The sequence below is a fragment of the Galeopterus variegatus genome, unplaced genomic scaffold (genome assembly GCF_000696425.1).
Source record: "Galeopterus variegatus unplaced genomic scaffold, G_variegatus-3.0.2 Scaffold151, whole genome shotgun sequence".
Classification (NCBI taxonomy): domain Eukaryota; kingdom Metazoa; phylum Chordata; class Mammalia; order Dermoptera; family Cynocephalidae; genus Galeopterus; species Galeopterus variegatus.
Genome location: NW_007726262.1, coordinates 254,937 through 268,965, shown reverse-complemented (window position 1 = coordinate 268,965; position 14,029 = coordinate 254,937). Strand labels below are relative to the sequence as shown.

Sequence of the window (14,029 nt, the reverse complement as noted above, 5' to 3'; positions counted from 1 at the left end):
AAAAAAAAAAAAAAAAAAAAAAAAAAAAAAAAAAAAAACATCAGCTTTTCTCCTCCTCTCTACTCACGGAGTCTCCCTGGCAGCTTGCAGATCCCCCCCTGACCCAGCAGGTTCACTCGAGCTTCACATCGGGCTTGGATCTGGGTTCCTGGGGGTGGCATGGCTGCCATTGGGCTCACAGGAGAACTGGCCAATGCTCCCTCCTAGAGAGAGGAAAAACCAAGGCAATCAAAGAAGAGCATCCAGGTGAAGGCTCAGCCATCTTTAAATGTATTAAGAAATTCTTTTTGAAGGGAAAGTGTTCATCTTTACAAATAGGCTGCATCTACCTTAAAGGTAGGAACCATGTATGTCTTCAACTTGGTACCATCAGCATCTTGTACACGGTGGACACAATAAATTCCATCCTTCCAATTCAAGCTTTTTGTGCACAAGCCTAACTCCTCCAGAAGGGTCCCCTGCCAAGATGTGACTTGCAAGATTGAAATCTGAGGGCCTAGGAATACTCACTGGAACCTTGGTAAGAGGACACCACGGGGAACCTGAAGGGCCAGGATGAAAAGACCTTAAACCAGAAATGAATAAACAAACAAGCAATAGCTATTTTCAAAAGAGAAAAAGAAAGGATAAATTTCTGAACCCCAAGGTCTCGCCAAGGGAAGTCTACATGTTTAAACCTTTATGATCACATAGACTTCAGAGGTGATTTGGCTCCTCCATCAGGAGGGCAGGATGAAAAAAGCGACAGGATTCTGTAGAAACAGGAAGATTCTTGGGGCTCAGGCCCAGGCACAGGCTGCCACGTCGTGAAAAGGAAAAGTGAAACCAGTTCCAGCAAGTATCATTTTTTCACTCTAGGAGTCTCAAGAGATTTACATTCATCTCTTGGGGTCCAGAAGGACAATCTGCCGTGATAGATTTTCGATCTGGAGCCAGCAAAGCAAACTCCAGAAGCCTGGGGATTCAACACCTTTTGGGGTAGTTCCCACTTCATTTCTGGCCGTCCCTGGCCCCCCTGCCCCAGCTTGTGCTGTTTCCCAGGTAACCAAGCCTCAGAGGTTGCACCTGGGGAGTGGGGAGTGGGGGGCTTGCATTACTGGAGAATGGGCTCAAGGCCTAGGACTTGCAGGAGCCTCCTTGCCTACTTCTCCACCCTCTTCCAAGCAAGAGGAGCAGGGGAATTCCGGGGCCTTAACTACCAGGGAAATGCCAGCCAGGGAGCTGCTGGGGGTCTGGGTTTCAGCATGAAGGCCAGAGAAGGATCTGGTAAATGGAAAGAGAGGCATAGAGAAAGGCCTTGGAGGTGGGAGGGGGCCCCAGATTTGGGGGCGGTTCTGAGGCTCCTAAAAGTGCCAGTGGAGAGGGACTGCTGGGGGGGTGTCTCTGCTGATCGCGTTTGCCAGCTGTGAGGACCAGGTTTGTGTAGGAACTTAGAGGGACTTCACTTCTGGTTGGTGCTGGGCGAAGAGGAGGTGAGGAGATTGCAGAAAGGGTCTGCGGGGTCTGTGTGTGACGCCTTCGGAGCGACAAATAACACCGAGGGGTTGAGGGGGCAGAGAGAGTGAGGGGTGGTGACCAGTGTCCGGAGGTGGAGGGGAAGGGGACGGAGGGATGGATGGTGAAGGTTTGGGAAAGTGTTGGAAAGTGAGATTCCAGCCAGGAAAAAGGTCTGATAAATGGGTTTGGAAACTGAGGTGGTGGAGAGAGCGTGAGGGCAGGTGGCTGCGCCTGCGTGTTCCGCCGCCGGGCTCTTACCTGCATTACAGGTGGAGGTGAGGGAGCCACCGCCTTTCTGTCGTGAGCGCTCCCGGGCTGCGTCTGCCGGGGCCCTAGGCCTGCGCTCCTGAACCCTCCTCCCCAAACCCCTCACTTGGCCCCAAGAACTGGAAGGTCGCGTGGGTGGCAATCTCTGGAGAAGCGCCTGGGCGTGTGAGCTCGGGACCCCGGACTAGCAGACGCGAGGCGCTCCGGTAATCGCTTTCCTTCCGGGAAACGAAAACGAAAGAGCGGAATCCGGTTTCCAGTCCCGCCCGGCGGGCTCGGGGACGCCAGGGGCAGCACCTGCGGGACCGCCGGCCCGCGACGCTGCCCGATGGCCCGCCAGAGAGGCGTCGGTCCTGCTCGCACCCTCCCGCCGGCGGGCAGCCCCTTCTTGCTGGCTGGCCCTGGATCCCAGGGGGGCAGAGGTGGGATTCTGCGAGATCTGGGCTGCCGAAGGAACCCCTGGCCCTGGGCTCGGGACCGCGACAAACCAATTTCGCGTCGCCCCAGTGCAGATGGATGGGAGGGGGTCGCCCGTGGGTCTTCCTGGACCAGGTGCCTCTCTCCTTCAGGGTGGAGTGACCTTCCGGCCCTGACCTGGTCTTGGCTTGTGGTTTGGCCTGGAGGCCCCACAGCCCCACTCAGGGCCACCACTGTCATCAGAGCAGCAGTGGTGCTCACAGTCCTCTGAGGTCCTTAGTAACACCTTTCCCAGGCCTCTGGCTGCTCCAGGTGTGGAGCCCGCCCAACCACCACCATATCCATCTGCTTCAGCTCCCCCTACCCTGAGGGGAAGCCGAGAGAGGTTGTAAGCACAGAAGCAAACCAACACAAACCAAAGAAAAGGAGGGAAAAGCTTTAGTAACCTTCTGCTGAAAATCTGAGGGTAGGTGCTCTTATAAAGAAGGTTCAGCACTGGTGTATCACTAGCTCAAGGCCACCAATAAGAAACGATAAGAACTAGGCCAGCACCCTAGGAGATAACTGGGCAAAGGATATGAGTAGACAGTCCCCATAAAATGAGATGTCAAGTGGCCTCTGAACATAGGAAAATATGCTCAGACTAACTCATTATTAAAAATGTGCAAATTAAAGTTATTCTGAGATATAGTTTTTTACACATTATTTTGGCAAAAATTCAAAAGTTGTATTAATCTCCTGGAGAGGCTGAGGGGAACAGGCACTCCACTGGGAGTGCGAAGTGGTGCAACCCCATGGAGGGTAGTGTGGCGGGACCTAGCAAAGCTACAAATGAGCCAGCAATCCTACCGCTAGAAATTAATTCAACAAACATACCTACACATATCCAAAATACACATGGTTATTTATTTTATCGTGGTTTATAATAGCAAATGATGGGAAATAACTCAGGTGTCCATAAAAGGGGGCTGATGAAATAAATAATGGTACATCCATTTAACAGAATAATGTGCAATGTCTGATGCTGTCTGCAGACCAGGGCAAGCTCACCGAGATACAGTACAGCATAGCAGTTAAGAATCAGGACTCTGACGACAGTGTGCCCGGCTTGGAATCCCAGACATGTCACTTACTGGCCCTTGAGCAGGTTAGTTAACCTCTGTACCGCTTCTTTCTACTGACTACTGCCTCAGTTTCCTAAATAGTAAAATAGAGCTAATAATAATACCTATCACATAAGGTTGTTATGAAGAGTAAATGAGTTAACATCTGTAAAAACACCTAGAACAGTGCCTGACTACTGTGCTAAGCAAAAAAATCAAGGTACAGAAAAGTGTGTATTGCGTGCTATCTTTTGAGTGTAAATATTTGTATGTATTTTGTATAAAGAACCTCTGGAAGGATATGTAAACATAATAAACAAATTTGGAATTCAGGGTAGAAAATAAAAGCAAGTGTTTTCACTATAAACTTTTTTATATTGTTTTGATTTTTGAGCCATATGAACAAATACCTATTCAAAATAATAAAAAATAAATAAAAAGGAAGCTTTTAGGATCTGTTCCATGCCAGCCAGTCATAACCTAGGTGATGATGGAAATAAATGGGCATTGCCTGAGACTGAATAAAAAAATGGGGACATTTCCTTTTGCAAGGACAAAGGCAAGGCTACGTACAATCAAAGTCTATGAACCAATATGAGCAAGAAAAGTGGAATCCCTCCTTCACAAAAGAAATATGCACAGGTGTTTCATGCCTGATAAAATAACAATATTTATTTCATTTTTTTATATCAGATTTTTAAACAATACTTTTCCTACAAAGAACTCAATATGAATACATAGAACTTTTAATTTATAACAACAAACTTTTTTAATACTTGTGACTTTTTTTAAAGGGGGGAAGGAGGGAATATGAGGTAGACAAAAAGATAAAAGAAGAATGAAAGTTAATAACTATATAACAAGGGGCAGCAGAGAATGAGCAAAATAAATTCAACCATCAAAGGGCCCACCAATCAATTACAGCAAAACCATCTAACAATAGAAAAATAGTCCCAAGATTTTGCCTTGTGATGAATGTATAACTCATTCAGGTCTTGCACTCTTCTAAAAGGCAACACTGTTGGCCAAGGACTGAGCACTCCCAGTTTTAAGCAGGCAAGCTTAAAGGAGGATGGCAAAGCAGCGAAAGATGCCTACGGGCTGGGGGGAGTGGCAGCGGGAAAACATTGGAGTGGTCAAGGAAGACTTGAAGTGGGTCACAGGAGTGAGAGGATCAATAAAGGTGAGAAAAGAACCCAAACGTTGTTGCATCAGAGGCTGAGAAGTGTTTGGAAACATCCAACAGTGGTAGTGCTGGTGGGGGGTGGGTAGTGGGGCATCCGGGCATGGAAATAGGAATGTAGGTGGGCTTGAGTATTAGATTTTCCAAAGAGAGTATGAACTGGGAAGGTAGTGGAAGTATGGGGGCATGTGGGACTCCCACAACAAGAGTGGGAACAACAGGTCACTGGAGGGCATCGTACCCAGGGAGATGCCCAGGAGAATGTGCCCATTTCTGTGACCTCTGGTTTGAGGACAAGGAAATGCTCAAGGTTTCCTTACAAGGAACACTGGGACCATCCACAGCGCTGGTGTTTTCTGGGCAGCAAGGCCTCCTGGGTTCCTAATTACTCCTTGGGCTTTACCCCGAGGCAAGCACAGATATCTCACAGCCAGTTTCTCTGAACAGACAAATGGCCAGTGAGTCCACAGTTCTCCAACAAAATGATCATAAACCAACAGTGATGGGTAAAAAGAGAGGGAGATGGAGAAGGGTCTTCTTCCCACCTGTCCCAGTTGGATTCACATTTCTCAGAGGGTAGAAGAAAAACAGAACTTGGTGTTTACATTTCTTCTACAGCAAATGGCTATTCCAGAAAAAAATGCAGCAACACATGAACTCTTCTAAAGAAAAATAAGACAAAATGAGCCAGTGCATCTCTGCCTTCCTGTTGAAGATCCTGTTTTTAAAAAAGAGAGAAAGGTTTTTTAAAAAGCAGTTAGAGTAATCCAAAGTTAGAAATTTAACATACTAGAAAATATTAATTCAATCAGTGCTGCAAACAAGCTTCCTGGGTTGCTTTATGAATTGTAGGAGGAAGGAGAGTACTGAGGTCTGTTCTATACGTCCGTATCCTCCACGTTGCCTTGAAAGGTTCCCTCTGAACATGTTTTCCCATCTTGGCCATCAGCAAATTGGGGCACTCTTTTCAGGGCTAATAACCTATGGCTTTGGCTTCCCAGAGACTTTCCTAGTCTTCTCAAAGAAGTGAGCAAGTTTGCTTTGGGGCTGGAAGAACAGATGAGACTTAGATGGCAAGAGGTGAGGTGAATATTTGCAAAATTGGAGGTGACAAAGAGCTCACCAGGTTTGTGCAGCAGTAAGTGAATGCCACTGTTTATGTGGGAACATCAGGAAAAGGAGGTTGAGGGTCAAACACAACCTGAGGTCTCCCTGCTCCTGCCCCTGGCAGTCTGTTCTCAACAAGCTGCCTTGGTGGACTGTTGAGATGCGGCTCCTCTGCTCAGTGCTCTCAGTTGGCTCCGCCTCACTAAGAAGAAAAGTCCTTCTGTGATCTCAAGGCCCTATGTAACCTGCCTGCTACCCACCTCTCTGTCCGTTTCTTTTACTACTTTCTCCCTCACTCAGCTTTACCCACACTGGCCTTTTTGCTCTTCTTCAAACCTGCCAGACACACTCCTGCCTCAGGGTCTTTGCTATCCACCTGCCTGCAATGCAGCTCCCTCCGACACCTCTTTCAAGGTTGTACTCAGAAGTCACCTTCTCAGAGAGGCCTTCCCTTAATGCCTGTACTTAAAATTGCAAACCCCCCAACACTCCTCTTTCCTTTCCTTGCTTTATTTTTCTCCAAAACATTTACCATTATCTAATAAACTATATACTTTGATCATTGTTTATCTCCCTTATAGAATAGAAAGTCCGTGAGGTCAAGGAGTTTTGTCTCTTTTGATCACTGCCATATCTCCAGTACTATTTTTTTCTTTCACCTGCTACACCGCATATCTCCAGTACTTAAACAGAGCCTGACATACAGCAGGTGCTCAAAATATATTAGTTGAATAAATGAATGAATGAATGAACGATAAACCATTATCAGCAGGCTAAAGAATTTAGACTTTATCCTGCCAGTAACTAGAAATCATTAAAGGATTTTTTCCCTTTTACAGTTGATGTCAGTTAGGAAAATTGAACAAATTTCCTTCCAACACGGCCGATGAGAAAAGATACAGAACACTGAGTCAGATGCTTATATACTGAAATTCTAGTTTTTGCCACTGAGAAGCTGAGTGACCTTAGATAAATTATATGATCTCTCTGAAACTCACCTGCTTCTCCTGATATACCTATGACAGTAATTCATAGGGCCATTAGGAGAATTAGATGAAGCATATAAAAGGTCTCAAAGAGTGCTTGGAAGAAATTGTTTAATAAGTGTTAGTTTCCCTCCCCTCTTTCTAACAAAGAAATTCCCTATGTACTGTAGCAGCCAGGTTCCCAGAGGAAATAGATGGCACACCTAGATTAGGCTAATTCTGGGAGAGTTAAATAAAGAGACTATCTACGAAGGTGTGGGGAAGCCACAGGGGATGGTGCTGGTAACAGCAGAGGTGTCACCACTCCTAGGCCTGTAGCGACAGGGAGGGAGCAGTTTCCAGAACCCAGAAGGACAGAGCCCTCTGGAGAAAAACCTCAAAGTTATATTTAAGATTCTGAAGGATGAGAAGCCTAACTATTCAAAAACACACTTTATATCTAGGAAAATCACATGCCCAAAGATTAAAAAAGAAAAGAAAAGAAAACAGGTACTTGAACCAAAACTCCATATAACTAAATGGCAAAATAGGAGATGCTATTTTGAGAAACACAGAACACTTTTGCAAACACAGAGGACTTCCTTAAGTGAAAAGAACGAGAGAACAAGAAATGTGACAGCTCAAGAACAAACAATTTAGCAGACAAAAGTAAGCTCCCTGCTAGGCAGTTCCAAAAGCAAGAATAAAAGTTTCTTTAAATACATCAACAGCAGGAAGGCACTAGACAATCAATGTGACCACTTGATTAAACAGAGTACAAAAGTTAAATAAATGATGACTATATATGAAAGAAATACATTCTGCCAGATTTGAAATTCTGTTAAAGTTGCTTGATTTAAGCTTTGAAGCAGCAAAGGCTTTAGCATTTTAGATCCAAATTTAGGAGGAATTTTTAAAATTATTATGTTTGAAACATGCTGTGGTCTTTTAAAGATGTTCTAACATGCAATTTTGTAGTACAGGACAGATAACTTTAACAGTCTAGGTCAAAGCCAGCTTTATAAAAGGCTACAAGAAAAGCTGCGGCAGGCCTAAGGATAAATATATAGATCAATGAAATAGAATTGAGAGTCCAGAAATAAGCCCTCACATTTACAGTCAATTGATTTTCAACAAAGGTGCCAAGACATTCAATAGGGAACAAATAGTCTTTTCAACAAATGGTGCTGGGACAACTGGATACCCACATGCAAAAGAACGAAGATGGACTCCTATCTCAAACTGTACATAAAAATTAACAACAAATGAATCAAAGACCTAAATTTGGCAGCTAAAACTATAAAGCTCTTAAAAGAAAACAAAAGTGTAGATCTTCATGACCTTGGGTTAGGCAACTGTTTCTTAGATATGACACCAAAAGCACTAGCAACAAAAGAAAAAAATAGGTAAACTGAACTTTATCAAAATTAAAAACTTTTGTACTTCAAAGAACACCATCAAGAAAGTGAAAGGACAATCTACGAAATGGGAGAAAATATTTGTAAATCATATATCTGATAAGGAACTTACATCTAGAATGTATGAAGAACTCCTACAACTTAATAATGAAAAGACAACCCAATTAAAAACAGGCGAAGGATCTGAACAGACATTTCACTAAAGAGATAAACAAATGACCAACAAGCACATGAGAAGATGCACAACATTAGCCATCAGGGAAATGCAAATCAAAACCACAGTGAGATACCATTTCACACCCACTAGGCTGGCTTTAGTCAAAAAGAAAGTTAATAACAAATGTTGGCAAGCATCTGGAAAAACTGGGACCCTCCCCTGCTGATAGGCCACAATGTAAAACGGTGCAGCCACTTTGGAAAACAGTCTGAAAGTTCCTCAGAAAGTGAAACAGTTGTCATACGACCCCCAAAATTCCATTCCTAGGTGCGTACCCCCAAAAATTAAAAACGTAAGTCTACACAAAAACTTATGCACAAATGTTCATAGCATCATTATTCATAATAGCCAAAAAGTGGAAACAACCCAAATGTCCACCAACTAATGAATGGATAAACAAAATTTGTTGTAAACATACAATGGAATATTACTCAGCCGTAAAAAGAAATGAAGTACTGATAAATACTACAACATGAATGAACCTTGGGGAAAAAAGTATGTTGAGTGAAAGAAGCCAAGCACAAAAGGCTCCATATTGTGTTATTCCATCTATGTGAAATGTCCAGAATAGGCAACTCCATAGAGACAGATTGGTGGGGCTAGACTGGAGGATGGGACAGCCGGTGGGGGATGTAGGAGGAAATGAGAAGTGACTACTAATGAAGTTCTGGGGTTTTTTTTGAGGTAATGAAAATGTTCTAAAATTGCTTGTAGAGTTATAACACCAAGGTCAAGGGTTCAGATCCCTGTACCAGCTAGCTGCCAAAATAAATAAATAAAATAAAATTGGTTGTGGTGATGGTTGCACAACTCTGTGAACACAGTAAAAATGGGTGAATTGTATATTATATAAATTATTTCTCAATAAAGCTGTTAATTTAACAAAAAGAAAAGCTGGAGTTGTTCAGGGTCAATTTATTAAGATATAGGGATAAAGTTAAGACTTACAGGTAAATTGCAACTTAAAAGGTAAAGATAGGGAAAAAAGGAGGAAAAATGGAAAAGGAGGTTACATACATAGAGCAGTAACCTCTCGATTAGATTAAGGCAAACATAGAAAGTAGATGGTTGTGATTCATCCTACTCTGGTCTCTTCCCTTCAGAGAAAAAAATTAGAAGAAACAATGAGTTAGCTGATCAAAAAGCAGAAAAGTTGAACTTTTCTAGAATTCATAAAGTATAGTAATCAATGAAAACTTTCCTACAGAAGAAACTGTAGCATAGAAGAGAGATATTAAATACCATGAGTGTGCTGTAATAAATTATACACAGCAAAGAGGTGCTCAACCCCAAATACTGAAAGGGCAAAGGCAAAACATCAATGTTTTGATTTAGATAATGTTCATTGATCATTTTCTGCAGGTCAGGCTCTGTTCTAAGTAGTTTACATAGGTAATCTCATTTAATTTTCACAATAACCTTATAAGGTAGGTACTGTTACTATCTCCATGCTGCAGATGAGACCCAAGGAGGTTAAGTAACTTGTCCAAGGTCACACAGTAAATAAGTGGTGAGCCAGGCTTTAGACCCAGTATTTCAACTCTAAAACCAGCACATTTAACCCCTCACACCATAGTTGAATATTCATTGAGTGGCAAGTTCATATGTAAGTATCTCTTCTATGTGTGTTAAGCTTCCAGTGTAGAATTTTGATATGGTTGTCCATTGAAGGCCACAGGGTAAGGCTTTCAGTGAGGTCTTCTCTGAAAGGAGTCCTAAACAGAAAACTTACAGAGGCAGGAAAGTATTCTTTCCTCTTTCTGGACCCTGTGCTCTTGGGTCCAGATGTCAAAGAGAGCAGATAGCTAGAGGTGACTCCTGGCAGACCAGGGTCAAACAGTAGGCATTGGAGTGGTGTGTGGGTTTCGGAACCAGTAGATATGTGTTCAAGTCTTAAATATGCACTTACCATCTGTGCAACCTAGGATAACTTACCGAACTTCTCTAAGCATTGATTTCCTCATTTGAAAAGTGGGAATAATAATCATCCCAACTTCATTGATGATTGTAAGAATTAAATAAAACAATGCAAGAGAAACCTTTAGCATAGCCCCTGGCAAAGAGCAAGCCCTCCCTAACTGCTGGTTATTATTACATAGCTTCATTTTTTTTTTTTTTTTTCCCAAATGGAGTTAGGCCGGGGATTGATTCAGATTGATCCTTTGAGCCCACAAAGAAAGCAATACTTTATAATCCAAATTCTTATCTGGAGCTTCAAAGTCTCCCCTGAATTCCAGACTGGTTCTTACAACTCCTACACACTTCACAACTTACTAATTTGTATGTCTAATAGGAATTTCAAACTTACATGTCTCAAACAGAGCTCTGTATTTCCCCCCCCCCCAAATCTGCCCTTCCAAGTTCTCCCCATCTCAGTAAATGGCATCTCATTCATTCAGATGCTTAGGCCAAAAACTCTGGCGTCATGCGTGACTCCTCTTTTTCTCTCACTCCCCACATCCAATCCATGAGACAGCCCTCCAGGCTCCACTTTCAAATTTTATCTTGAGTCTGATCATTTCTCACCACCTTCTCTGCTACACCCTGGTCCCAGCCTTTGGGGGTCTCCTCTGGACAGCTGCCCCTCTTGCCCTGTGTACAGCCTACTGTCTGCATGACAGTCAGCTTCCTTTCTAAATGTAAATCAGCTTGTAGCACTCTCCTGCTCTTCCTCTCCAGAAGCTTCCTTTATACTTAGTGTAAAACCCAAGCACGTTACCACCCCCTCAAATCTAAGGCCAACTCTCAGAGCTCTCCCCACTCCATGCCAGCCATTCTGGGCTCCTTGCCATTCTTTACACCTGTTCCTGTCACAAGGGCTTTGCACTCACTATTCCCTCTGCCTGGAACACCTTTCCCCCAAGTGTTCCCATGGCTCGCTGTCTCACTTCCAGTCTCTGCCCAAATATCATCTCCCCAGAGATGCCTTTCTAGACCCCCATCCAAAGTCGCTCTCCATCACTCAGTATCCTCTCATCCTGCTCTGAGCCCCCATCCCTGACTGACTAGAACGGTTATTGTTCACCCCCCTACATTACAAGTTCTATGAGTGCGGGCTCATCTCTGTCCTGCTCACTCCTCTAGCTACCAATGCCTAGAACTGAGTCTGGCCTATAGTAGACACCCAATAAATATTTGTTTGAGTGAAACTGGTTTATCAGACATTTTATTTGGTTGCGTTTATTTCCTAAAAGGCCTCTCATTTTCCACATTTGGACCAAAGTATACAAGGACATGACCCTTCCTGAAGACAGCATGGCGGCAGCTGCAGTGATTAACAAGAATCATTGCAGGACATGTGCATTGAAGGGCAAGAAGTTGGGTTTTGAGGGGCAGCCATCCCTTCTGTCATGGTGCCCCATGTGATCATTCTGTCTCTGCTGCAACTGCAGGCTGTTCTGGAGGAAAACTAAGTTAGCTGTGGATTTCATCACCCCCAAGTTTTCAAACTGTAATCATTAGTCTTTCCTATTTTCCTCTATTATCTCTTATAATAATCAGGAAAAACTAAGAAATCAGTGGTGGTGGGGCTCATATTATAACCTTTGGGCTGGTTCAAGGAGGATAACCACAATCTCAGGCATGAGTTCTCCTCCCTGACTGTGTGTTAGATTCACCCAGGGAGATTTCAAAAGGCAGAATGCCTGGTCCACACCTCATGCCAGTTAAATCAGAATTTCTTAGGGTTGGATCTAAGCAGCTGTAGTTCTTAAAACTCTGCAGGTGATTCCAATATGCCTCCTACTTTAAGGGTGTGGAGTAGTTTCTCACACTTTAATGTGCACACATATCCCCTGGGGATTGTGTAAAAAGGTAGATAGATTCTAATCCTGGTGGTATCAACTGAGGCCTGAGATTTTGCACATCTAACCAGCTGCCAAGTGATGCTGACGCTGCCAGTCCACAGACCACAGTTTGAGTAGCAAGTTTGAGATCAAATGATGGCTTCGACTCAGGTTCACAATTTTAGATCTAATGTTTGGCAATCCAGACATCATGGATCCATGAGTTCTGATCATTCGCGGGCATCCCAGCCACTTGGCAGCCATTGTCATGTTTGCTCTTTCCTCCCAATGACAGGCCCTTGCTGGGGAAACCAAAGTCTCACCTCTTGAATCATTCTATTATCGATGCTGTCCCCAATGTGTCTCAGCTGCATGGCCACCTTGTGGATTATTTCCTCCTGGTGATGCTTCTGGCCAGTGCTGTTCTCCTTGGACTGAGAAGGTAGACCGTGATCTGCATTGACAGAAAAGAGTTCAAAAGAGATAATCCCATTTAACTATCTGTAAAATCACTTACTACCATTTACTAAAAATTGTCTTAGGAAGTGAGAGAGATGAAATCCAATCATTATAATAATTATCAAAAAGCAAAACCTTAAATTTTAATAGATCAATTTTATCCAATAGAGATATAATCAAGCCACAAATTTAACTTTAAATTTTCCAGTAGTAAAATTAGTTTTAGTAACATTTTACTTAAGCCAATGTACCCAAAATATTATCACAACATGTAATCAATACAGTATTATTAATGATATATTTTACATTCTTGTTATTATACCTAAGTCTGAAATCCAGTATTTATTTTATACTTGCACCATATCTCAATTCATGTACTGACTTTTCACTGGAAAACCTTGATCTGTATTTAGATTTCATTAAGTTGGCAGTTTAAAAGTAGACTTAGATATCCAAGTTGTTTCAAACATACTTAAAAGTTTTTTTAACAATTAAATTGAGGGCCGGCCCGGTGGCGCACTGCTACAGTGTGCCGCTTGGGAAGCGTGGCGGTGCTCCCGCCGAGGGTTCGGATCCCACATGCAGACCGGCAGCTCACTGGCTGAGCGAGGAGCGGGGGCAACACCGATCCGTTGCCGGTCACGAAAAAAAGACAAAAAGACAAAAAAAAAAAAAAAAAAAATTAAATTGAGTATCTGTTTTTTAATTAAAATTAAATAAAACTTAAAATTTGGTTCCTTGACTGCTCTCGAAATGTGTTTCAAATGCTCAGTAACCAAATGTGGTCAGTAGCTATTGTATTGGACAGGCAGGACTAGATCTTCACAGTTTTTTAAAATAGATTTTTCCATTTAATATTTTTACCCACTCTGCTTGAATGAAGCCTCCAAACTTTATTTGCTTCCATCAACCAATGGGTCTTTTTAAGCAACACTCTGAGTAAACTACTTGCTGGGTTCTTTGGGAAACTTCTAAACAATAAAGACAAGGTTTATGTCTTTTAGTTGCTTACAACCCATGGATTAGGGATGATACAATTCCAAAGTGCTTTAGGAATACAGAGGAGAAGGAAATAAATTTGGTCTAAAGTAGATAATAAGTATGGCTTCATAGATAAAGCAAGTTTGTGTTGGACCTGTTTCATTTCAATAAAATTTGAGGGCCTTTGATTTTTTCAGGCCTGTTCTCAAAGAGTCCAGTGGGAGAGAGACACAAACTGCAATTCAACATGTTACAGTAAGAGTGAGGTTTGTACAGAGGAGTCAGGAAGACATTCCAAGGGATAATATCTGAGTTAAGCCTTGAAGGATAAAGAATGACTAAGAATTAGGAAGGAAAAGAGATGGATGGAGGCGGCGGCCAGCTGGGAGGGAGTGGCAAATAGGACACTCCAGGCAGAAGGATCACATGAGCAAAGGCATGGGGGTTTGGTGCATAAATTCTAAGTAGTGCTCTTGTTGAAAGGCAGGGAGTGACAGGAAACAAAGCTAATAGAGTAGGCAAGAGCAATGCTAATGGAGAAGGCACAGGAAGAGACTTGAATTTTGTCTGGTAGAGATAAAGGGGAGTCTCCCAAGGGGATTCTTTTTTTTTTTTTTTTTTTTTTTTTTT

The 14,029-nt window shown here is 42.9% G+C and overlaps 2 protein-coding genes across 4 annotated transcripts in view; both read right to left on the bottom strand.

Annotated features, from left to right (window-relative positions):
- ETV7 (ets variant 7) overlaps positions 1-2,002 on the bottom strand; it is a 19,043-nt gene extending 17,041 nt beyond the window's left edge. For 2 of the 3 annotated variants that reach the window (XM_008591883.1, XM_008591888.1), the window contains exon 1: positions 68-170. In XM_008591883.1, the coding sequence (XP_008590105.1) occupies positions 68-170 (103 nt within the window). Of the gene's footprint in view, positions 1-67; positions 204-1,755 lie in introns of those variants that run through there. The other variant, XM_008591895.1, reaches the window with a different exon arrangement.
- Positions 2,003-5,092: 3,090 nt separating this feature from the next.
- PXT1 (peroxisomal, testis specific 1) overlaps positions 5,093-14,029 on the bottom strand; it is a 19,659-nt gene continuing 10,722 nt past the window's right edge. The window contains exons 2-3 of the mRNA XM_008592052.1: positions 12,283-12,413; positions 5,093-5,185 (exon numbers count right to left, since the gene is read on the bottom strand). Coding sequence (XP_008590274.1) covers positions 5,093-5,185; positions 12,283-12,413 — 224 coding nt within the window. The remainder of the gene's footprint in view (positions 5,186-12,282; positions 12,414-14,029) is intronic.